The sequence below is a fragment of the Numenius arquata genome, chromosome 8, assembly GCF_964106895.1.
Source record: "Numenius arquata chromosome 8, bNumArq3.hap1.1, whole genome shotgun sequence".
In the NCBI taxonomy this organism is placed as follows: domain Eukaryota; kingdom Metazoa; phylum Chordata; class Aves; order Charadriiformes; family Scolopacidae; genus Numenius; species Numenius arquata.
This window is the reverse complement of record NC_133583.1, coordinates 1,924,966-1,947,979: the sequence shown is the minus strand read 5'-3', so window position 1 is coordinate 1,947,979 and position 23,014 is coordinate 1,924,966. Positions and strand designations below refer to the sequence as shown.

General features: G+C 46.5%; 1 protein-coding gene across 2 annotated transcripts in view; it reads left to right on the top strand.

The window, feature by feature from the left end:
* The window catches only part of ITPR1 (inositol 1,4,5-trisphosphate receptor type 1), a 169,065-nt gene that overhangs the window by 111,222 nt on the left and 34,829 nt on the right, over positions 1–23,014 (top strand). For both annotated transcript variants that reach the window (XM_074151399.1, XM_074151398.1), the window contains 8 exons: positions 8,707–8,887; positions 9,514–9,767; positions 15,757–15,957; positions 18,121–18,231; positions 19,476–19,571; positions 20,169–20,291; positions 21,298–21,402; positions 22,270–22,462. In XM_074151399.1, coding sequence (XP_074007500.1) covers positions 8,707–8,887; positions 9,514–9,767; positions 15,757–15,957; positions 18,121–18,231; positions 19,476–19,571; positions 20,169–20,291; positions 21,298–21,402; positions 22,270–22,462 — 1,264 coding nt within the window. The remainder of the gene's footprint in view (positions 1–8,706; positions 8,888–9,513; positions 9,768–15,756; positions 15,958–18,120; positions 18,232–19,475; positions 19,572–20,168; positions 20,292–21,297; positions 21,403–22,269; positions 22,463–23,014) is intronic.

The following is a 23,014-nucleotide window of genomic DNA, read 5'->3' as shown; positions in this document are numbered from 1 at the left end:
TTTAATGTTCTGAGCATGTGGCTTCAGAATATGACATGTAAAAAAAAAAAAAGAAGTGTTGATAAGGACCTGCATCAGCCATCACATTCAGCTGTGGGCAGTGTCCCCGTTAAAAGAGAGCTCTCTCCAGCCTGAGGATCGCTGCAAATCCAGATCCTCCTTCACGGCGCAGTTAGCTTCAAAGCCAGGCACGGAACCTGCCCTCGGAATTAAGTCAGGGCTGAGGAAATCCCCCTCCTGATGCTCTGTGGATCCGCAGCACGTGAGGACACTGGAGGTGGTAACCCCTGGGAGCACACGCTCCCTTTCGCGTGGATTTTGATGTGTTTAGCGCAGTGGAGTCTCGCTCTCACTTAGCCTGTAGATACCATCATGTTAAAAACAAACAAGCCCCGCTAATGATGTGCTGAGAGACAGAGCCGAAAGCTGCCAGGAATGGTTCCTGCAGAGATGATTTCACTGCTGTTGGGGGCAGTACGATGCAGGGGTGAGACTGTAACGATAGCACCTTCTGCCCCAGCCGCAGCCGATACGACTCATGGAAGTACATTTGGGCCATCGCTATTCCTGTATCATAGCACCTTTTGGTCTTTTTGCCCAAAGGAGGTTTTATGTTTATGTTTTGAGGTGCCCATCTGTGCTATTGAGCAATATAGGTGAAAAAAGAAGGTGCTACATCAGGGTTCAGCTGCCTTGCTTGTCCTCCAGCCTTGGTAGCCTTCCATCGTTTCTGGTTCTTGGGTACCACGGACCTCTCCTGGGTCAGTCCTCTCGGCGTTCCTGCGAGGAGCAGGGAGGTAAATCACTATTTCTCCTTATTCCTCTTGGTGGGATCCAAGGTCCAACATAAACTTTTAAGATGATCCCTAGCAGGATTAAAGTCCTCCACAAGCAGGCAGAGGCAAGCTATTCAGAAAAACAAGGTCATGCTGCTTTCTTTTTTTTTTTTTTTCCCCTTTTTTTTTTTTTTTTTTTTTGGTGAGCACGGGAATCAACAAAGCGCAGTTATATAATTTCTATTTATATCCCTCTCGCTCGCTGCAGGCACCCAGGAGTAGCTGAGACGGGAATTTAATGAGCTCTCAGGGCTTGCTCACCTTCCAGCGCGGGTAGGAGCCAGCTTGGTTTTTGTTTTTTTTTTTTTTTGGTTTTTTTTTTTGAAGTGCGTCAGCAAATGAAACTGGTGGTGGGTGGGTGGTTTGGGTAGGTGGACTGACTTGTTGCTATGGTTTTCTTTAATTCCTCTGTCTCTCAAGAAGATCTTACACTTTTTTTTTTTTTTTCTTCTTTTGGGGAGTCTGCAGACTTCCTTGTTTCTCACACCTACACAGAGCTCGCCGGTTCGGTAAGGAAGTGGGATTCATGCTCCTGCCATGCGAGAGCCTCGCACAGATTAAGCGAGTGACCCGGCGGGTGCGTGCTCCCACGCGTACGCAGGAGGAACTCAAATAAAGCTCCGTGCTGAAAGCAGGTCGGGCCCCCCGAGTCTCCCACGCTTTGGGAGCCATCTGCTCCGTCTGCGGGGGCATTTAGACCCCCCAACCCAACAGTCGGCGGTTCTACCTGGCACTCCTCTGGTGGGCCTTGACCTCCTCGGGGGGGAGGTGGTCCCGGGGGCCCTTGACTTTCTGGGGATCATCCCCTGTCACTTCTCTGTCCCGGGGGTTTTGTACTGGCTCTGGAAGGGCACGAGGGGCACCATATCTCCGTGAAGTTCGTTCCTACTTTCTTCTTTGAGAAATGACTTTGAATTGCGTCAGGATTTTAGGTGTTGCAGTAGGAAAACTTGTATAAGGGCTCTTCCCAAAATGAGTGGTGTTAATTCTGCTCCTGCTTTCATTTAAAGCTGGTGGGGAAAGAGGAGCATTTCCGTGGGTCAGTCTGTGCACGCTCCTACCCCTCCAAAATCCTCCTCCCTCAGCTGGGGCAGAATCTCCAGCTGGGAGCAGAGCTTTGGAGGATGGCACGTGGATGTCCGCGGCAGAGACAGTTTGTCTTATTTGTGGAAAATAAAGCCGGGAAGTCCCCCTTCTGCTTCCAGGACAAAGTTTATTTTACAGTTTGCAAAAAAAAAAAAAAAAAAGAAACACCAAAACCAAAACACAACCAAAAAAACAAAACAAGCAATTGAGGTGTTCTGCCAGATTTTCCTTATGGGTTTATTTCAAACTGTGAAGTACGTTCAGCGTGAAATATGTGAAATATTTCAGCTGCCATTTCCTTAAGCTATGCAAGACTAATGATACCCATCACTCACGCCCCAGCGTGATGGATCTTCGGCGAGCCAGGACGTAGGAAAGACTTCAAGAAAAAGAGAGAGGGATCGGCGATATTCGAAATAAATAAACGAGGGGGGAGAGAAAGCAAGGTTAGGTTTGAATTTTCTGCAGCGGGAAGCCCTTGCAGTGTGCGTCGGCAGAATGTCAAGGGCTGAATTCTGCGCTTGTGTTAGCAGTGGCTGCTCTGAAGTGCTCCAGCCATGAGACACGGTACGGGGGTGGCAAGCTCTTCCCGCAGCCGTGAAGTAGCACAGAAGTTTTGCATTAGTTCCTGCTGGCAGCCTCTCCGGCTACCCCGAGCGAGTTAAGATCCCCGTAATAATTCCTCTGTAGCGCTGGAATAAAATGTCCTGAATTGAAGCCAGATCGTTGATCTTTCTCCTGTATCTGGAGGGACTTTCCTCTTTGAAATATCCCTGATGAGCCGAGTTCACGGGGGATTTTCTGTTTGCTGGCGTTACAGAAACAGGGCGGGGGGGGGGGGGGGGGAGATGACAGCGGTTTGCTTTAATTTGTGAGGTGTTTGCTGGGGCTTTGCTCTTTCTGATTTATGGGCGATCCAATGTTTGTTGTCCTGGGGAATTCTCTGGGATCTGTTGGGATGGCCTGGCAGGGTGTAGTGGCTTGTGGTCTGCTGAGACAGCTTTGGGAAGGACGGAGGGTGTGGTCCCCAGAAGACTCTGTCCTCCGCAGGATGCTGGCATCTCTGCCGGCTTCTGCAGCCAAACGCTTCCCTAAAATCAGGCCACCCTTCTTTCAGGAGGAAGCACGGCTCCGAGCAGATGCATCTCAAACCTGATGTTCACTAACAGGTTTTTGGTTCTATTTCTCCCAATGCCGTGGTTCGGACGGCGCACCCAGCCCAGCCTACAACCACCGCCTCTGGGGCGGGAAGCCGAGATATTTGATGGAAAAAAAAAATCAAATAGTTGTTCCTTTCTTTGGCTGGGGAAACAGCTGTGAGCCGGGGGCAGATCCAGGGAGCAGCGCAGGGGAAGGTGTTCCCAGGAAAGGTGACAGCACAAAGCCGGATCAGCCTTTCAAAGGCAAGAGCTGGAAATAAGCTGCCTTCAGCTGGTTCTTTATTTGTATGTTTATTTCCATTTAACAATCCTACGTTGGGCACAGACTCACTCATCATTAAGCTTCTTGTGGATTAATTATGTTTATAGTGGATTAATTAGCTGGGTCTGTATTCGGTACACCTTACACAAAGGCATCAGGCTGCTGTGTTTTCCAGCTTTTCTCTCCAAAGGACAGATGTTGGCTCTGCTGGTTAAAAAAACCAGTTTGCTACCAATTTCCTGGTACGTGAGACACGTTAAGGAGCATTTGTCCATGCCGTGGGGTTTTCCTGCCTTCCTAATCCCACTGCCCCAAACTGCCAGGCAGCTTGCTGAGCTGCTCTTCCACTCCTTGCTGGAAATGGCATCTATTCTGTGTCAAAGATCTTGGAAGGCAAGGTAGGGAGGGAGAAGAGGTGAAGTGGTAATGCTAGGAAACGTCCCCGTTCTTTGCTGGCTTTTTATTTTTTTTAAATGTGATTCTACATTCCAGATTGTTAATGATCTGCAATATTTAAGAACGTGCCAAAAAAATAACCACCACAGAAAGTGATATTAAATCTGAGTAAAATGCCAACAAGCAAAAATAGTATTTTCAGTTTAGCAAAAAAGGTAGGTAAACATTTAATAGTGTATGTAAATAATTTGAAGGGGAGAGAGTACCAAGTTCCTGAGACAACCATGGCAGAGACATAAATTAAAAAAAAAGAAAAGTAAAAATCAGTGACTGGAAGTTAGTGTGACATAAAAAAGGAGCTTAATCACACGTTTCTAACAGTTATTAACCACTGGAACAGAACATGGACAGATGTAGTTCGTCATCTCCAACACTGCCTACGGAAAGCTAGGATTCTTTCCTCGAAAAGATGCATTACTTAAACACGACTTTGGGCCCAGTTAATGAGCTGATGGAGCTCAGAGGTGTGCCGGGCTGTAGCTCATCAACGCACTGCAGTTTAAAATTGGTCTTTAATTTATTTTCTGGTGGAGTCAGTCACTTGGTTTGCAGTTTTTCTTCTGCAACGTGTTTTGCGTGGATCAGGGAAATAGCGTTGTAGATGGTTGGTGTTGGTATTTACTTACCGTCCTCCTTTGGCTCAGGGGTGGAATACTGGAGGGCAAAGCTGGAAGAGGGATGTTCTGCTGTGCATGAGGTTTCTGGTTGGATTTCTTTAGGAGCAGAGTTGGGTGATAGAGAGGAGAAGGAAGAAGTTGTCGCACAGGTTTCCTGGTACCTGGTGCTATTAGTTGTTTTATGTTGTGGTATTCTAATAAGACCCCTCTGGATGTCAGGAGGAGTCGTTGGTGTGGCTGGCTTTGCAAATGTGCAGTACCTCTGCTGGGTTCTTCTCCTTCCATCCCTTTGAAACAGATACAGGCTCATGGTAATGCTTGATCTATCATACACCTGTAGAAGAAGCGACGTGCTGCTGCCTGCCTGGTGCTTCGTACCTGCCTGGAAACGGTGCACCACAAAAATAACTTCTTCTCCAGTCACTTGCAAGACTTTGAACTTGCAAACCTTTACGCAAGAAGATTTTTCCCCTTGTGTTTCTTAACAAAGCTCTTTTCATTGCTCCAAGATTGTCTTGAATGAGTTCGTGTAGGTGGTGGTTGCTCTGTCTTTTAAAATGATGGAGAGCTCTTTGCATGATGTCCTTGCACGTGATGAGCACAGCTGTCATGACCCGCACAAGCTTCTAGCACGTGCAGATGTTTTTGAGTTTCCTTCGTTCTGTGGCTGTGTAATTGATTGTGATCACATTATCTCTGATATTTTCACATCAGAGAGAAGTCTTGCGTTATTTAATCGGCCGGTTGCAGTGCTCGGGAGATGTATTGCGTTTCACTGAGGTGCGTGTGCTTGTAGAGCTCTTTGCTGAATCCGGCTTTCATAAAGCAAACCTCATGATCTTCTGCGTGTCATGGGATGTCTCTCGTTTAATGGCAACAACTCTTTAACAGTCGTTAACAAAACACAGTTGAAATAAAATACAGTTTCATAGTGGATTATTTTAGGACTCTGTATGAGCAGGCAACTGGTCCACTGCCAGCGTCTCGGGTACGAGATGAAGCTCGTACTTTCATTTGCCTTTCAAGTAGCTTTTCCTCCAGTACCTCATACTGGGATAGCCAGATACAGTCCACATACTGGTGTGTTACAGGTCAAGGTTCCCTGCCCTACTGTAGGTTCTAGGAGATCACAAGCCCCAGCCTGGTGGTGACTAAGTTGGCAGGGCCTGGCTGGGAGACAAGAAGCCAACCTGGGCTTCTCTGCCCGGGCGTGGGGAGAGCAGGACTCTGGCATACAGTAGTCTAAAACGTCCACTCCATTCTCATGTTGAAGAGTGAGATTCTTTTCCCAGATTTTTGCTTTGAGCACAGTGTGCTGCTGTGGCAAAGCAGGCCAACGGGATGCTGGGTTGCATCAACAAGGGCATCACCGGCAGAGATAAGTCATTGTCCCAGTCTAGGCAGCACTGGTCAGGCCACACTTGGAATACCGTGTTCGATTTTGGTCCCTAATATACGAAGCTGATGTGGTCAGGCTGGAGAGGTCCAGAGAAGGGTCACCAAGATGATGAAAGGACCAGGAAGCCTGCCATTTGAGGAGAGGCTGAGGGAACTGGTTTTGTTCAGCCTTGAGAAAAGAAGGAGAGACCTTGGGGGAGACTCTGTCACCATGTTCCAGTATTTAAAGGGTGGCTAGGAAGAAGATGGAGACTCTCTTTTTACGAGGAGTCCCATGGAAAAGACAAGGAGTAATGGCTACAAGTTACTCCAGGGGAGATTCTGACAGGACACAAGAGGAAAACTTTTCAGAATGAGAACAGTCAACCATTGGAATAATCTCCCTAGGGAAGTGGTGGGTGGACACTTTCAAGAGTCATCTAGATGAGGCGCTGGGCCATCTTGTCTAGACCGTGCTTTGGCTGAGAAAGGTTGGACCAGGTGATCCTTGAGGTCCCTTCCAACCTGTAAACAAATTTTAGGATTTCTGTCATAATTATCACCACCAATTACCTGCTTAAACACAACTTGCGAGATCACACCTCTTAAAATACCGTATCTTTGATAGCTGGCATGTGGTTGATTCATGCGTATGAAGGTGTTAGGCATCCTGACCTAAACTGAAACAATCATTTTGTGACAGCCATTGAGCGCGTGCACAGCATGCACAAGAAAAGCTTTACTGGAAATGTTCGTTTCATTGGGGTTTTTTTTTCTCTGAAGTGCAGTGGAAAGTCAGTTAAGAAGCTTTGAGAAGACAACAAAAAATAAGGCCTGTCAGCAAGTAACAATTACTTGCGTACAAGGTATTTCTTCGGTGTGGTTCATTTAAAAAAAAAAGCTGTTCCTTCATTGCAGGGAAACTCCTCCTGTTCAGGCTCTTGAGACGTGCAGGCAGGTGACAACCATCACTTGCCTGACGAGCAAATCGTGGTGTTTTTTAGAAAACTACTACCCTTTTTAGAACTGCTGGTTTATGCTGGTCTGTTGTTATTATTGGTGTCCTCGTTGTGTAATGCTGGTAGAGTAAAATGTTCAAGATGCAGCTTAGATGCAGACTCTTCCTCTCTCCGTTCTTGTAGCCACCGAGTAAGAGACCGCTCTTCAAAGGGTTGGCTGGGTTTGGTTCCTGGTCAGCAGCTCAGGGAAACCACATTAACACCTCTCTTCATTATGATTGTAATTTTTCTGTGTTCTGTCCACTAAGTCTGGCCAAAGGACCGTTTTAGAGTGAAAAAACAACCTTGATAAGTAAACTGCCATTCAGACAAATGATGTTCTTATTTGGGTGTATGATAGAAAGCTAAAATTCTTGATTCAAAGTATTGGAGTGGAGGAGAATTCTGCAAATACTAGTAAACGAATTGGGCACCCAAATCATCTTGTGTTGTGTCCCAGGGCCCAGCACAGTTTCTGTTGCAATGCCTTTGGGTGGAAGGCATCTCTTGCAGTGCTCTGGCATCTGTTCTACTCAACTGTTTGAAGAGATGTCAGGAGAAGGTACGGCTTCTCCTGACATCCTGAATGGCCGGCTTTGCCGATGTGCGATGCCCGTGCTGCGTTCTTCTCCTTTGCCTCCTCTGGGTTCTTCTCCTTTGCCTCCTCTACGTTGATCGCTGGAAATAAGAACGAGCTCTTCAAACCTTTACCCAAGGCAAGTAGAAGGTGTTGCAGTGGTGGGAGGGAATCTCGTGTGAATATTGACCAACTTCTTTAAATAGTGGCGCTGCTCCTCCGTCTGTAATCAAAGACGCAACTTTTATTAGTGTTTCAAAGTCATTGAGCGCTCTTCTGACTGCAGCTGCTCGGGAGTGATCAAAGGCAGGCGTACCAGAGACGGCCTTGTGTGCTCCGCTTCGCAGGAAAGCGGGCAGGATGTATTGCTATTCCCGTTTTAATTTGTTTTTTCAATAAATCAGGCTTCATTCCTATTCATCATGTAAAGCTGTTGGATCGTGAGCCGCTGCAGAATGCTAACTAATTTCATAATACTCTGCATAAGGTGACCCACTTACAAGTTCATCCTTCAGTCGTGTTTAAGCTCTGGTCCTGATTTATGTAACGGCATATTGGTTTCATCAAGAATTGTCTGATCACTCACTGTGTTGGCTCCTTTTTGACCTGTACATGATTTGTATTCTCCTCAATTTCAGGAGGAACTTTCTGTCTCTGCGCACATATGGGCAGAAGCACATTAATAAAACTTTTTAAAAGTAGTCAGTGCTCTTGAGTTTTCCTGTCACTTAAAGATATATTAGAGTAGGAATTAAAGGGAGTTTGAAGAACTCTGCTGCAGACGGGGCAATAGAAACTTAGCACGAAATATCCCTCATTACGTTGCCCTGGTTGTACATTTTCGGGCCGTGATTAACATTGACTATTGCGTGTAATGGGTCACAGTCCCTCTGGTTCGAGGGCAGGAGGCAGGACAGTTCTTTCTCCTCTGTATTCTGCTCGTGCTGTTTTGTTTCTGAACCGAGAATCAAATTATAGATAATTCCATTATCCTTACCTTAATTCATTGTACTTACCTTAATTCCATTGTTGCAGAGGGAAGTGTGCTGCCTAAATGTGTGAAGGACAGCGTGATTTATTGTGCTTGCTTCTTTAAAAATATATTTGGAAGTTGTTAATAAGGGAGCTTGGAAGTTGTTAATAAGGGAGCTTACGCAGCTGAGACACTTGGGCTTCCTTAACAATAAAGTACGAGTCTCCATTGCTCTAGGTTTCGATTTACTGAAAACTAATTAACCTCCCAGTCCTTCAGGATATCATACGGTGCAGAAAGGTGAAATAATCTGTATTCAAACCTGCCCATGAAGATACAGGTCCTGTTCCATTTTCTCTCGTAGCATTCGTTCTTCTGCCGACTGACGGAAGATAAGAAATCTGAGAAGTTCTTTAAGGTTTTTTATGATCGCATGAAAGTGGCACAGCAAGAAATCAAGGCGACTGTCACAGTCAACACGAGTGACTTAGGAAATAAAAAGAAAGATGAAGACTCAGAGAGAGATGTACCGAACAGGAAAAGAGGTAATCCCTGGTGGTTCTGTGTCTGAAGTGACAAGGGAGTAAAATGCTGTGTTTCGGACTCGTTTCGGTTGATGCAATAATGCTCTGATCTCTGATCCCACAGAGCAAAGTTCAGAGATCAGTGGTGCCCTGGCTCGGGATTTCAAGAGCTTCATCCCCTCTTCATCCATTTGTGAGGTTGTGCTATTGAAATGATGAAAAGTGTTTCTGAGATGAGACTCTGCTGCCTTGTCCATCGTGACAAGCTGCCCAAATCTGATCCGTAGTAACGACCCTGGGCTGTGGTCAGTGCCTTCTCTAACAATCAGTGGAGAAATCCTAATTTCCTTCTATAGCAGGTCCTTTTATCGTAACTCCTGATAGTGCTAGATGTGTGTGCCCTAACCCATTAATACCAGAATTTACAACCTTAATGTGATTCGTGTAAAAGGTGCAAAGAGAGTGACATGAGACCCTTCTAAACTCGAGACCCTCACGTCCCACTAAACGCACTTACCAGAAAGAGCTGACGATGAGTAGCTGGCCTGCGAGTGAAACTGGAATGGGAAATTGGGAAATGGGTGAATAGATTTTCTGCTCCCTTTTATTCAGTTTGCCTAAGGAAGAGCTGTTCTTGTGTGTTTTAGTGAGGGAGCCCATGAGCCAAATTACCGAGGAGGTCCGGGATCAGTTACTGGAGGCCTCTGCAGCTACAAGAAAGGCTTACAACACTTACCGGAGGGAAGCTGATCCTGATGACCATTACTCGGCAGGAGAAGGAGCCCAGTCTGCGGCAGACAAGAGCAAAGATGAGCTGGAGATGAGCGCCGTGATCTCAATAATGCAACCCATCCTCCGGTTCCTTCAGCTGCTCTGCGAAAACCACAACCGGGATTTGCAGGTACCGCCTGGTTCCTGGGCACGGGGGCTCATGTCACCTCGCGCAGCCACCGCTGTCGCATCGGTCTCACTAATCCCATGCCTTTTTAAATTGATAGGTGGCCAACTGTTTTCTTTGGCCTTGAACATAATCCAAAAAAGGTATTTAGACCTTGCTGGGCAAGTACAGGGAAGTCCAGTATTCAGTGGTCTTTTCAATGTATATAAAAGGTGGTGGGATCAACACTTGATGTGGCTTTTTAGAAGTATATACTAAAGCAAACGTTCTGCTGTGAAGTTACTGATCTACTTTTGAGAGAGGAAGGAAAGGAAAAAAAAAAAGTAATGTAGGAAAATAGAGCATTGGGACTTTGGTTCCAGCAGCATATGCTTAGTTTCCAGTGAACAGATTCTCATGGGTTTTCATGGATCTGTTCATGTGCATAGACTTGAACACACGGGGATGGTATCGGGAAAGCCTCAGCTGGAGTTGAATCTGGTGAGGGACATGAAGGGCAACAAGAAGGGTTTCGAAGTTGTATCCGCAGCAGAAGGACACCAGGGAGAGCATGGGTCTTTACTGGGCGGTCAAGGACATGAAGGCCATGGTGCTTAATGCCACCTTCCCCTTGGTCTTTTTACTGGTAAGACCAGCCTTCGCAAACCCTAGGACCCTGAGACCAGAGGGGAGGTCTGGAGCAAGGAGGACGTCCCCTTGGTGGAGAAGAATTGGGTTAGGAAACGTTCAAACAAGCTGGATGTGCACAAGTCCACGGTGCCTGGTGGGATGACCCAGCCCCCACGGAGTGCTGGGTCCAGTCCTGGGCTCCTGAGTCTGGCAGGGAGTCTCAAAGATGATTAAGGGACTGGAGCATCTGGTGGGCAAGGAGTGGCAGAGGGAGCTGGGAGAGGTCAGCCTGAAGAGGAGCAGGCTCAGGATTCTATAATTCTCATCAGAAATACCCGATGGGGGGGATGTGAAGAGGATGGAGCCAGGCTCTGCTCGGTGGTGCCCCATGACAGGGCAAAGGGGGTTGGAACCCTCAGTCTCCAAAGGTCCCTGCTGACCTCAGCTGTCCTGTGATGCTGTGACGTGTTTGTATAATTTTAAATAGCAAGCCCAGAACCTGTATGTTAGTAATCTTATCTAGCGCGTGCCTCCACAGGAGATAAGATTTTTATTTTTTTTTTTCTTTGCTTACAAATGGACTGCAATTACCATGATTTTTGTTCAGTGCAACCGCTGCTGCCGGGTTGGAACTGAAAGCAGGCGAGGAGCTGGTGAGAGGCAGCACAATGCACTAAATGCCCTCAGAAAGGAGGAGTAATTGCGGTGATTGCGCATTGTCGTACGGCGTGCCAGCAGCGGAGGACCCTGCGTGAGAGCCGTTCAGCCCTGCCAGATCGCTTCCGCTGAACTCGAATGCCCTGCTGCTGGCAGCCTGTGAAATCAAATCTGTATGGTAATGCTCCTGCGCCGCGAACATGTAATTCCTTCAGCGTTTTATGTGCGCCGAGGTTACATACATCAGACTTGCTCCTAATTTTTTTTATTTTTATTTATTTTTTTTTTCCCCCCCCCAAAAAAAACCCTATTTGATCTTTGTTTTGTCAAACAATTTTCATGTCGTTATGGTGTCGGAGACAAGTAGGACGGCAGTTCGAGGTGGCAGCGGTCCAAACCGCATGCACGTGATGCTGGGCGGCTGCTGCTGTCTCTGGCTGGGCACCCACAGCTATAGGAGAAAAAACTGAACTCGCGCCAACGCAGAAACTTGGCCTGAGCTGTTCACCATCCTGAACAATTAGATTTCCCAAACAGCAGGTAGTTGCGTTCAGCTCTGGGAGAAAAAGGTGGGCGGTTTTTTGTGTGTCTTTTTTTTTTTTTTTTTTTTTTTTTTTAAAAAAAAAATAAAGCTGGGAGGAACTATTTTTCACACCTAATCCTTTTTCTGCTTTCCTGCCTTGACGCTGGCCTTTCTCCTTCAGCCCTGAAGGGGAGGCAGGAGTGTCTGAAGCTTCAAAATATTGGTGTCTGCAGCTGGTACGTTGTCACTGAACTCCTTATCAATGCTGTCACTGCTTTAAAGGCATGACAGACCTGTCCTGGAAGCTGTGTGTCTTCCAAAATTGCGTAAGTTAGATTTGAATGAGAAGTGGGTAGGGATCACCGGCCCAGTGCAGCTGTAGGTTCGTCAGACCAAGTGTTTTACAAGCCGTTAGCGATTGTGAGTAGCCTGATGTTGTGGAAAAAAAACACAGGAAAATGCAAGTCCCGGCTGTAAGAGTCGATACGTGTTGGAGATGAGGAGGGAGTCTGTGTGAAATGGCCCAGGGAGCTGCAGTACCAGTCCCTTTTCCATCGCTCGGTCGTTCCCTGCTGCGCAGATAAACCTGCGGTTTGTTCCCCGTTGCACATAGTTGGGGTGCTGCCCCCCCTGAGTTTGCTCCGTGGGTCTGGAGAAGGAGCTGCTGTATCTTCTTCAAATCAGTGCAAGGACTGGGACGAACGGGTGGACGCCTGAGTATGTTTTGTTTCCTGCTTCAGGCTGAACGCATCAGAATTTGCTGTGGAAGTTCTCCTGACGTCTGTGTTTCTCTCCCAACACACAGACACTTGGGGGCTCTTATTAAATTTGCACTAGGTCTGGTGCTTGATTGTGCATGAGAGCTCAGCCTTGACAGCAAAGCTGTCACAGCTCTGAGTTGCTGTAGCCAGCCTGTCCTCTGTCCTGCTTTGGCCAGGCTTACAGCCCCACCAGTTTCCCGAGGAGGTCTTTTCTGTCCTATCTCTTTCTGAATGAAGATGTCCCCGTGTCCTACAGCATCAGTCATGAGGACTGAAGCTGGTGACGAGCTGAGTCGAGCATCTGGGGAAGGTTTGCTGTGAGAAATAACCCCATGCACCAGGAGAGGTTGGGGCTGGCCTGCTGGAGAGCAGCTCTGAGGAGAAAGACCTGCAAGTCCTGGTGGACAACAGGATGACCATGAGCCAGCAATGTGTCCTTGTGGCCAAGAAGGCAAATGGTCTCCTGGGGTGCATCAGGAAGAGTGAGACCAGCAGGTCAAGAGAGGTCATCCTCCCCCTCTGCTCTGCCCTGGGAAGGCCCCATCAGGAGCACTGTGCCCAGTTCTGGGCTCCCCAGTTCCAGAAGGACAGGGAACTGCTGGAGAGGGTACAGCAAAGGGCTAAGAAGATGATGAGGGGCCTGGAGCATCTCTCTGATGAGGAAAGGCTGATGGACTTGGGTCTTTTTAGTCTGGAGAAGACTGAGGGGGGATCTGATCAATGCCTATAAATACTTAAAGGGAGGGTGTCAGGAGGATGGGGCCAGTCTTTTTTCAGTGGTGCCCAGTGACAGGACAAGAGGAAATGGGCACAAACTTGAACATGGGAAGTTCCATCTAAACATGAGGAGGAACTTCTTTCCTGTGAGGGTGGCAGAGCCCTGGAAGAGGCTGCCCAGAGAGGTGGTGGAGTCTCCTTCTCTGGAGATGTTCCAAACCCCACCTGGACACGTTCCTGTGCAACCTGCTCTGGGTGGACCTGCTCTGGCAGGGGGTTGGAGGAAATGATCTCCAGAGGTCCCTTCCAACCCCATGTGATTCTGTGAGCAGGAGCAGCGCTGGCTGGAGGAGCTCTGCACGCTGCAGGAGAGGGATTCCATCATTTGGGCAGTGGGGCAGTGCTGCTGCAGGCAGAGAAGGAGCCTCGCCATGTTTTAGGCAAGAAGTGTGTGTGAAAATTAACCTCGTAAGACCAAAGAGCAGGCCTGTATTCAGTGAAAAAAACGCCTGGCCTTACCTGAGTGCTTGTAAAGAAAAATCTGATCATTTAAAAATATCTCCTTACTAAGACTTTCTTATTTACGTTCTTTCTTTGCAAAGTTTTTCCAATTAAGGATCAGATTTCTGCTAAAACAAAGACTCTCCAAAGAAAACATTTAGCCTTTGGGGGGAATTACCCACTTAAATGGTAAAACTGTTCCTTCCAAGGCTTCTGTGTTCATCCTTGCTTGAACAAACCAAGCTGGTATTCTGAAAGTAGCCAATTTTATTTTTAGTCATCGTGTTTTCTCTAAAAGGCACTCGGCTTTAGGGAAGCAAAGTCTCCGACACCCCGACATGCTGCAGAGGCTTTCAGAGCTGGCTGCAGGTGGTGCATCTGCACGTGTAGCCCTGCCTGGTCATGGATCCCAGAAATGGGGAGGATCCATGATCCCTAAAAATCTCCCTAAAAATGAGCAGCAGCATGCAGTCAGCCGGCAAAGGGTCTCCAGAAAGTTATTCATAAAGGTAGGGTTTTAAAAACTGCCTGATGTGGAGTACGCTTCATCCCATCAGAAAATATTTCTCTCAGTTTACTGTATGCTGGAACTTAGGCTTTTCTCCTCAAGATCCCACAAGCTGCTTATTTTTCATATGTTCTGGCTGAATCTGCAACTCTGTCACTCCTTATTCAGAACGCAGGGTCTCCTGGATCGGGTTCGTTCCCACTGAAAGCAATCGGATGGCGTGTTCAGTATCGAAGAGTTGTGTTCCCACACTGGAGCCTGTGAGATGCTCTGGGTGACAACCGAAGAGCTCGATCTGTACTGGCCGAGACGGCAACAGACGTTCCCTGGGGCGGTTTCTCACAGTGCAGCGGGGTCTTGCTTTCTACAATTTCTTTCCTTCCCCATGTTAAGCCGTCTGACATTGTCCTTCTGCCTCCTGTGCCTCATTCTTCCTCATTCCTTTGTGTTTATTGACTTTGGATCAAGAAGCTAAGGCTGGTATAAACCTGGCTATAATCAGAATAAATGGCGTACCACAGCCAGGGAGCATTTTGTTTCATCACTTTCAGTATTACCCATTATTTCTGCCTTTTTTCCAGAAGGGAAGGGACGAGCTCCGATTTCTGTAGCATCAACCTTTCTACATTCTGAGAAGTTAATCAAAAGTCAGGATACTAGATGAGCAATCAGCTGAAATGTGCTGAATCACTGTCACCTTTAGTCTGCATTCATAGACAGCATTTTCCTTTTTTAGCTTAGGCTTCAATTGAATCTGGCAATTTCTCAGTCTGTTTGCCTTAAAAGACTTATTAGTCTGACGCAGGCACCAGAGGCAATTAGTTAAGGGGGCTCCTCTGCAGGCTATGGCAGAAAAGACCTTGCTGATTCCCTTGTCCCGTGCATCTTGTTCATCTGAGGTGGTTTTTTTCACCTTTCAAGTGCAGTGTTTTGTAACCTGCTAGAATTAAGCTAGATGGGAGTTCTCCTGCTGAAACTTGGAGGAAAAGAGAGTGGGTAGTGGCTGTCCGTTTTTACAGCGCGCCACTGGGAACACACTGACACACAGCATCTGAGTCACCGGGAAATTGGTTTTCATTAATTGTCCTTCTTTGTTTTGGTTGGGTTTGGTTTTTTTTCCCATTTGGAATACAGGAGAGAGGAAACCTGACTAATCCATGCTGATAAATCTGGCGTTTCATTAGAGGAGCTGCTGCTAATCAGCAGCTTCAAGCAGGGATTACAATAATTATGTGGGAAGAAATACCATTGAGAGAATTACATTTCGAGCCGCCTTCCTTCCAGGCATGGAGTCAGGTGCCTCCTTGAGCTGGTGTGAAGCCAGAGCCAGGGAATTGCTGCTCCTCTCTTGGAGGAAGGTCTTGGGAAGAGAGAGCCTTGGGTGGTGGTTGGCAGTGAGATGTAGCAGGAAGGCTGGATGGAGAGCCTCCAGGCTCAGGAGAGCTTTCTGTGAAGGTCCTGTTCTGTGTTGGGTTTCAGTGCTCTAATGGATGCACTTTGGTTATTGCTGCTTGTCTTCTATAAAACTGGAAGCCAACAAGCTGGTCAGGAGGGCAGTGCATTGCAAGAAAGCCCTGAAAGAGGCTTAAATTGCTTGTCCAAACCCAGTGGAATTAGAGCAATATACCATGCAGCACAGTTGCAGGTTGATGAACTTAATAAAATATTATGATCCCAACAGTTTGTATTTTTTATTTTTTCCTACTCTCCCTGCAGAATTTCCTTCGCTGCCAGAACAACAAGACAAACTACAACTTGGTGTGTGAGACGCTGCAGTTTCTGGACTGTATCTGCGGGAGCACGACTGGTGGACTCGGGCTTCTCGGTCTGTACATAAACGAGAAGAACGTAGCGCTGATCAACCAGACGCTGGAAAGTTTGACCGAGTACTGTCAGGGGCCTTGCCACGAGAACCAGGTAACGCACCCAGAGCTGTGGAAAACATCGCCCTTTCTCCCTACACCCACACGTGTGTGCTCTGCTGGGCTTTGGATCTCAGTCTTATGGACTTGTGTTGTCTTACAAACGCTGCTCACTTTACTTTTCTTTTTCCTTATAAACTCATAATAATCAACTTCTCTTTCTCGAGGCCCCCTCGGAGGAGTTGAACCACTCAAAGCAGTAGAGATTTTTCTGCTTTCCTAGGATTTAAGTTGTTTTATTAGACTTGACAGCCAGGGAGAGTGGGGAATTTTTGTACTTGAAATACTTCATAGTGGAAGCGTTGCTAAACCCAAGCTCTGTGGCCTGTTGCAAACGAAGCCGGGGATGTGGCTCCCCAGCCTGGCAGGAGGAGGTTGAGCTCTGCGGCTTCTTTAATGAAGGTGATAACCAGGGGGTTGAGGTTGTTTTCAGACATAGTCTTGTGTGTAGCAGCATAGACTGCGTTGTCTGCCTGTTGCCTACGACAGTCTACTGTGTGTAGACTGTCCGTGTGCTTGCGCAGGGACGTGGCAGTGGTTCCCAATGAGGGTTACGTGTTGGTGAGGACCATCAAGTTGTCTGCTGGAGGGTGAGGCAGCCTCTGTCCAGCTCCCCCAAGACCATGCTCGCTGTCAGGGATACGTTCTGCTCCCAAGCAGGAATAACTGGTTGAAATCAAGCATGGTGGTTTAAGTAACCCTGTTACTGGGAAGGCATAACTGAATAATGACAAGGGTCCTATCGGATAAAGCAGTTACTGACCCACAGCTGGACTCAGTCCGCTCTGTGCCTCCAAGGTTGACTATGGGAATAGACTTCGTTGGCATAAGCAGGAGTTTTTAGGTGCTCAGGAATTAGGATTTGCTCCAGTGGGAAGGATCAGAGGGTGATGATGAGCGGCCTGGAGCATCTCTCTGATGAGGAAAGGCTGAGGGACTTGGGTCTTTTTAGTCCAGAGAAGGCTGAGGGGGGATCTGATCAACACCTATAAATACTTAAAGGGTGGGTGTCAGGAGGATGGGGCCAGTCTTTTTTCAGTGGTGCCCAGTGACAGGACAAGAGGAAACGGGCACAAACTTGAACATAGGAAGCTCCATCTAAACATAAGGAGGAACTTCCTTCCTTTGGGGGTGGCAGAGCTCTGGAAGAGGCTGCCCAGAGAGGTGGTGGAGTCTCCGTTTCTGGAGATATTCCAAACCCGCCTGGACACGTTCCTGTGGAACTGCTCTGGCAGGGGTTTGGAGGAGATGATTTCCAGAGGTCCCTTCCAACCCCGTATCATCCTGGGATTCTGTGAGCGCAGCTGTACTGTGTGGCTGTGCTTGTGCACTTCACTGAACCACCTTCCCACAGATGGTACAGTTGTGTCTTAGAACAGCACCACCAATTAGTCGGGCTTCTGCTGCTTCTGCCTTTGGTCTCAACGTGACTCTTGCTATAACTGTTTCCATGAGGCCAAAGAAGTCTGAAGTCTAGAATAAACCACACTGAAGAGAGAGCTGTGCGTATCGTAGAATCACAGAATTGTCTAGGTTGGAAGGGACCTTTCAGATCATCTAGTAAATCAGTCCGTAATGAAAAGTTTCTCTCCGTAATACGGACTGGGTGGAATAACAACCTATAGATACGGGTACACATCTTTGCAGTGGTACTTAACAACTCCAGGGATCTGGATTTTGAAGCCAGCAAGCTACTGTCACCTTGTATGTTTTAGTTATTACTCGTTGCAGGAGCAGGGTTAAAGGGTAAGCGAGGTTATGGAAATTCACATTCTTTGGTTAGAGAGGACTGAAGTAGGTGTTGGTTGGCACATGTAAAACAAAGAAAACTCTCCCCTAATCTTAGTAAAACAGAGTTCTTCCTTAGCTGTGTGTTCAGTCTGGACGCTTTGGCATGCAAATGCTTCGTTTATCAACTGTGTTGCTTTCTGCTTCCTGAGGCTGGGTGGTTTCAGTCGGACACGCTGATGATAGGAAAAGCTTGAAACAGAACGTCTTAATCTCTTGTTATTCCACTGACTGGAGCTCTCTGTTCAGTTATCCATCTCCCATGGCTTATGGGGTGATGAAAGAGGTGACTCCTCTGGCTGGGTCACCAGCCCAGGCTGCAGTTTTAGTGTAGACAATTAGTGAAGTTTGATGAATTTTCTTTGGACAGAACTGCATTGCCACTCACGAGTCCAACGGCATTGACATCATCACAGCATTAATTCTCAATGACATCAACCCTTTGGGGAAGAAGAGGATGGACCTTGTGTTGGAACTGAAGGCAAGTGACTATTTTCTGTGTTCCATGCTAACAGTAAGATGAAACATCATTTTATTGTTGGAATTATGTGGGTGTTTATTATATCCCAATATCCAGTAGCGCCAAAAAATTGTCTGCATCAGCAAGCTGGAGGCAGTGCCCAAGGAGTGTTTCTCACAGGTATTTCATCTTTTAAATGATAATGTGGAGCCACCAGTTTTCAGATGCAGGGGGGTGCAGGCAGTCAAGATATGCCGAGGAATCCTAAAATAATTTCCTGTTAAAAATTTAAAGTCAATGAAAACTTCTCTGCTGTTGGTGAGCTTTTACATATACAATGCAAGTAAAATTTCTTGTGCTTCGTCCAGTTTCCTGATACCTTCTTGCTGTTTGTTTAATCAGTTGATGTTTAATTGTCAAGAATTTCAGTGCTGAAATAATTAGCCCTGGTGCTGGTTTCAAAACAGGCTAACAGGTTGTCTTCTAGCAATAGTCGTCACAGAGCACTCCTGCTTCAGCATATGTTTTGGAAATATTTCCTTTCTGACTTACCGTCCTGTTTTATAGCGCAATGTCTAGTTGTTTTCCGTTGCCGACTCACACCACTATTATGGGTAATGTGGGTTTTTTATTCTTCTAAATAAAAAATGCTTTTAGGCTCTATTAGCATTATACTTTCAAAATTAAATACTTTTATTGGTTTTTATTGTCAGTCGTGATGGATTTTAATCTTAATTGTTCGTATTAAAGTAGTCTGGTGCCTTGTGGTAGTTGCCCATTTCCTCCCTCTATTTCTTGGCATGAGCAGGTCGCAGAGTAATTCTCAGTTAAAAGCAGTGAAGCACGTCTCTGTCTTCAGCCTTGGCTGTCCTTTGATTTCATCAACAGAATTTGGGAGTTGAGAGCTTGTACTGATGCTGCAGTTATCTTTAAAACAAAACAAAATAACACAACGTTCTGAAACCTCAGTGTTTTAGAAATCTGAACTTAACTATGGTTAATTTGATGGCCCAAAATAAGAAGGGTTTGGGAAATAAACTGGTAATAATTAAGTTGTATGTCTCAATAGTCAGAAGGAGTGCTTGGGGTGGTGAGGCTGTAGGAGTCCTGCTGGGACTGGGAGGCTCTGCCTTGCCCATGTCTTGTATTTGCAGAATCGAGGTATCTCAAGCCCTTCTGGGCAGCAGGGACAGCTCAAGCTCAAGCTGGGTACCCTTGTTTTTTGGCTCCTGGCAGTGATGAGTGGTGTTCTGTCCCCCCTTCAGAACAACGCTTCCAAACTGCTCTTGGCAATCATGGAGAGCAGGCACGACAGTGAGAACGCGGAGAGGATCCTCTACAACATGAGGCCCAAAGAGCTGGTGAGTCCCCGCATCAACCCGAAACTCCTTCAAGCCAGATACAGCAGCACTGGTGAGACTGGGGTGGCCGTGTCTAAGAGCTCTGCGCATGGATCGCTCTCAACTGGAAGACCTTTCAAGGGTCTGGTTGAATGAGTGCAATATCCACAGGTCTACCTAGCTCCCAGGCAGCCATCGTCTCCTGAATCCATGTGTAGAAGTTATTTGCACAAGAGACAGAGAGAAACAACAATTTCTGGTCACCTAAGAGCTGTTCAGTAGACTGGGCTGGTTAATGTATTAACTGATGAAAACACAAACAAGAGAATTCAAAGTACAGCTGAAGCACCGTCGGCTTGTCTCGGTGCACGTAGCTATGGTGGGGACCAGCTGTCAGAACATGATGAGGGTGGCCCACAATATATTACCTAGAGGGGAACGTGAAGTTCAGTTTCTTGTGTCAATGAGTGGGCCTGAGCTCAGGTCTCCTGCTTTATCTTGGGTGCGGAGGAGCCCATTGACCTTCTCTTGAATGTACGTGCTCAGCTCCCTCTCGCCTCTGCAAGAGTGTCGAGTGTGTACTGGCCTTCAGCCCTCAGCCTGTGTCTCTCTTTCTAGGTGGAAGTGATAAAGAAGGCTTATCTGCAGGGAGAAGTAGAATTTGAGGATGGAGAGAATGGGGAAGATGTTGCAGCATCTCCAAGGAACGTGGGACACAACATTTATATCTTAGCTCATCAGGTAGAATTTTACTTTTGGTTTTGTAGCACCCAAGCGTCACAAGCTGTGAATAGCAAGAGAATAATTCCCTGAAATTGTGAGAAACTCACTGCACATTCTCTTTTTATCAGAGGAAATTCTAATCCTTAAAGAATCAGAAAAGAAAATTCTGTAATATATGAAAATTTTTGGAGTTTTCTTTTATAATGGGAAGCAGGCAGGCTCTTGACCAAGTTTCTGAAGACATGTGATTCAAGTTCTTGGCAGTACTGGGGAGCGATGTATTATTTTTCAGCTGTATCAAAGGTTGCTTTGTACTCCCAAGGAAATTCTAATCACATATCAATTAAACTGTAAGCAGAAATCTCGCTCTGCTGTTATGGTTCTTGCCACGTTCTCTCTGTGGTGGAGCCGGTCAGGTTCCTTGTATTGATACAGTGTGGGGTTTGAAAGGCAAAAGACCGAGGGGGGGAAAAATATATATATATACATCTACTTAATATATCGATGCTACATATATCACTCCATTAGAGACTTCTTGTTCCTTTAGCATCTGAGAAGAAAGATCATCAATATGCTGTAAGATGAATTTAGAGCATCCAGAAGCATTTTTGGAGCAATGCTCTATGCATCTGCTTTTCAACTGATGCAGATTTTCTCTCCCGTCCCTGCCTAGACACTTGTGTGAGGAGCACACCTTTGGATCTGGGTGGGTGTAGAAGGATAGACCGAGTGTGAATGTTCAAAAAGTTGCCCGAGTCAGGCGAAGGGTGGGAGAGGATGGGTAAAAGAGGACTACAACACGGATATTAAAAAAAAAATAAAATACATATTTGAATCATTCTGACTTGCTCCCAAAATAGAGCTGCAGGGTGTCTGGTTGGAATAGAACAAGCCTTCTGTCAACTTTGCCCTTTCTTAGCAGCTGACTGTGTATTCTTTCCCTTTTTTATGCCAAAAATCAGAAATTTAATATCATAGAGAGACATCTGGTGTCTCCCACTCCCTTTGCATTCCTTTATTTTAGTTGGCTCGTCATAACAAAGAGCTGCAGAACATGCTGAAGCCAGGAGGTCAGATCGAGGGGGACGAGGCTCTGGAGTTTTACGCCAAGCACACGGCACAGATTGAGGTACAGGGAAAACCGGTGGCTGCCGGGAGGCGTTGCGGGGGGGGCGGAATATTCTGCTGTGGAAAGAGCCACTCAAAAGAGAAACAGTGGAATTAGACAACGGTTATGTTATACCTGATATTCTGATTGAACCGATCACCTGCGTGTGGACTGTCGTCTTTGACATGAGAATATATAAGCACTTATTTTTTTAATTTATTTTTTGACAGCCGCTGGTGGGGGGGGAGCTATTTTTGAGCTGTCGTGTGTGGGCTTTAAGATGGAGCTGAGCAGAGCTCTGTTGGCAGGAGGAAGTGTAACTTCGCTTCTGTTACATTTTGGCCGGTGCTATTGCTGAATCCAGAAAGTTACTGATAGCTTTTGCCATTCTTCCTGTATTAAAATGACAATTTGGCCTGATGCACAATCGAAGATGCTTTTAAAAAAGTGAGACACACACAAGTACGGAGAGTTCACAAAACTCTGGAACTCTAATAAGCAATATAAATATAACTATTACTCCTTGTACTGGGCTGTGCGATGTGTAACTAAAATTTGTTAAGATTCTTATATTGGGCGACCAGATTGCTCTGAAATTCAGTTCAGCTTTGGTGCAGGATTCACTGGGCCCCTTGGAAATCCCAGCTAAGAACTGTATTGCCGGGATAAGACCACAGCGTAGAAATTATCAGTCTGGAGCTAAATATAGGCCTGCTTTGAAAGGTAAATTAAATCAAGTCTCTATCAGGCTGCTGTTCTATGGAAATGTCTCCAAGTTTCTACATGTAGCTGGTTTGAAAGGGGAAGGAAAAAAAAAAAAAGAGCAGACAAATCAAGAAATAAAAGCGTTTCGTAACTAGGAAGAGCTCTAACAAAGCTGCTGTTCAGATTGTCAGGTCGGACCGTACCATGGAGCAAATCGTCTTCCCCGTGCCCAGTATCTGCGAGTTCCTCACCAAGGAGTCCAAGCTGCGGATCTATTACACCACGGAGAGGGATGAACAAGGCAGCAAGATCAACGACTTCTTCATGAAATCAGAAGACCTCTTTAACGAGATGAACTGGCAGAAGAAATTGCGAGGTGGGTTGTTGCTGTTGCCCGTGTGGTTGCGGGAAGCGTTACCGGCAGAGCGCCGAGGTCGGGTGTTCGGAGTTTGGAACGCTGGCTCGGTGGCAGATGGTTCCCCGGGGTGGCAGCGACCTTGATAAGTGTTTGAAAGAGTCTGCTCCTCTGCAGGATGGCAACAAGCTGTAATGAAGTCAAGCTTAACGCAGGAGCGATACGGACCGACGGGAGGGGGTCCAGGGGAGGGTGGGAAGGAGGAGCACAGGTCAGCTTTTTTTAAGATCCAACAGGAAAGAATAAAATTGTGGAGGATTATCTTAAACAAGAAGGCATTTGGTGGCAGAGAGAGAGTATTTAAGAACAGCTTAAACATGCTTTTTCCAGTGATGGTAAAAGTAGAATTTGCCCTTCTTTTGGGCAAGAAATAGACTGGCAGAAGTGCCAACGAAGTCCCTTCCAGTCCTGTGATGCTAAAGCATCTGAAAGCAAGTATTTTCAAGCATTGCTTTTCCCTCTGAGGTTCCCACTGGCAGCTAGGAAAACTTTTAAAATGACATTTTAATTCAC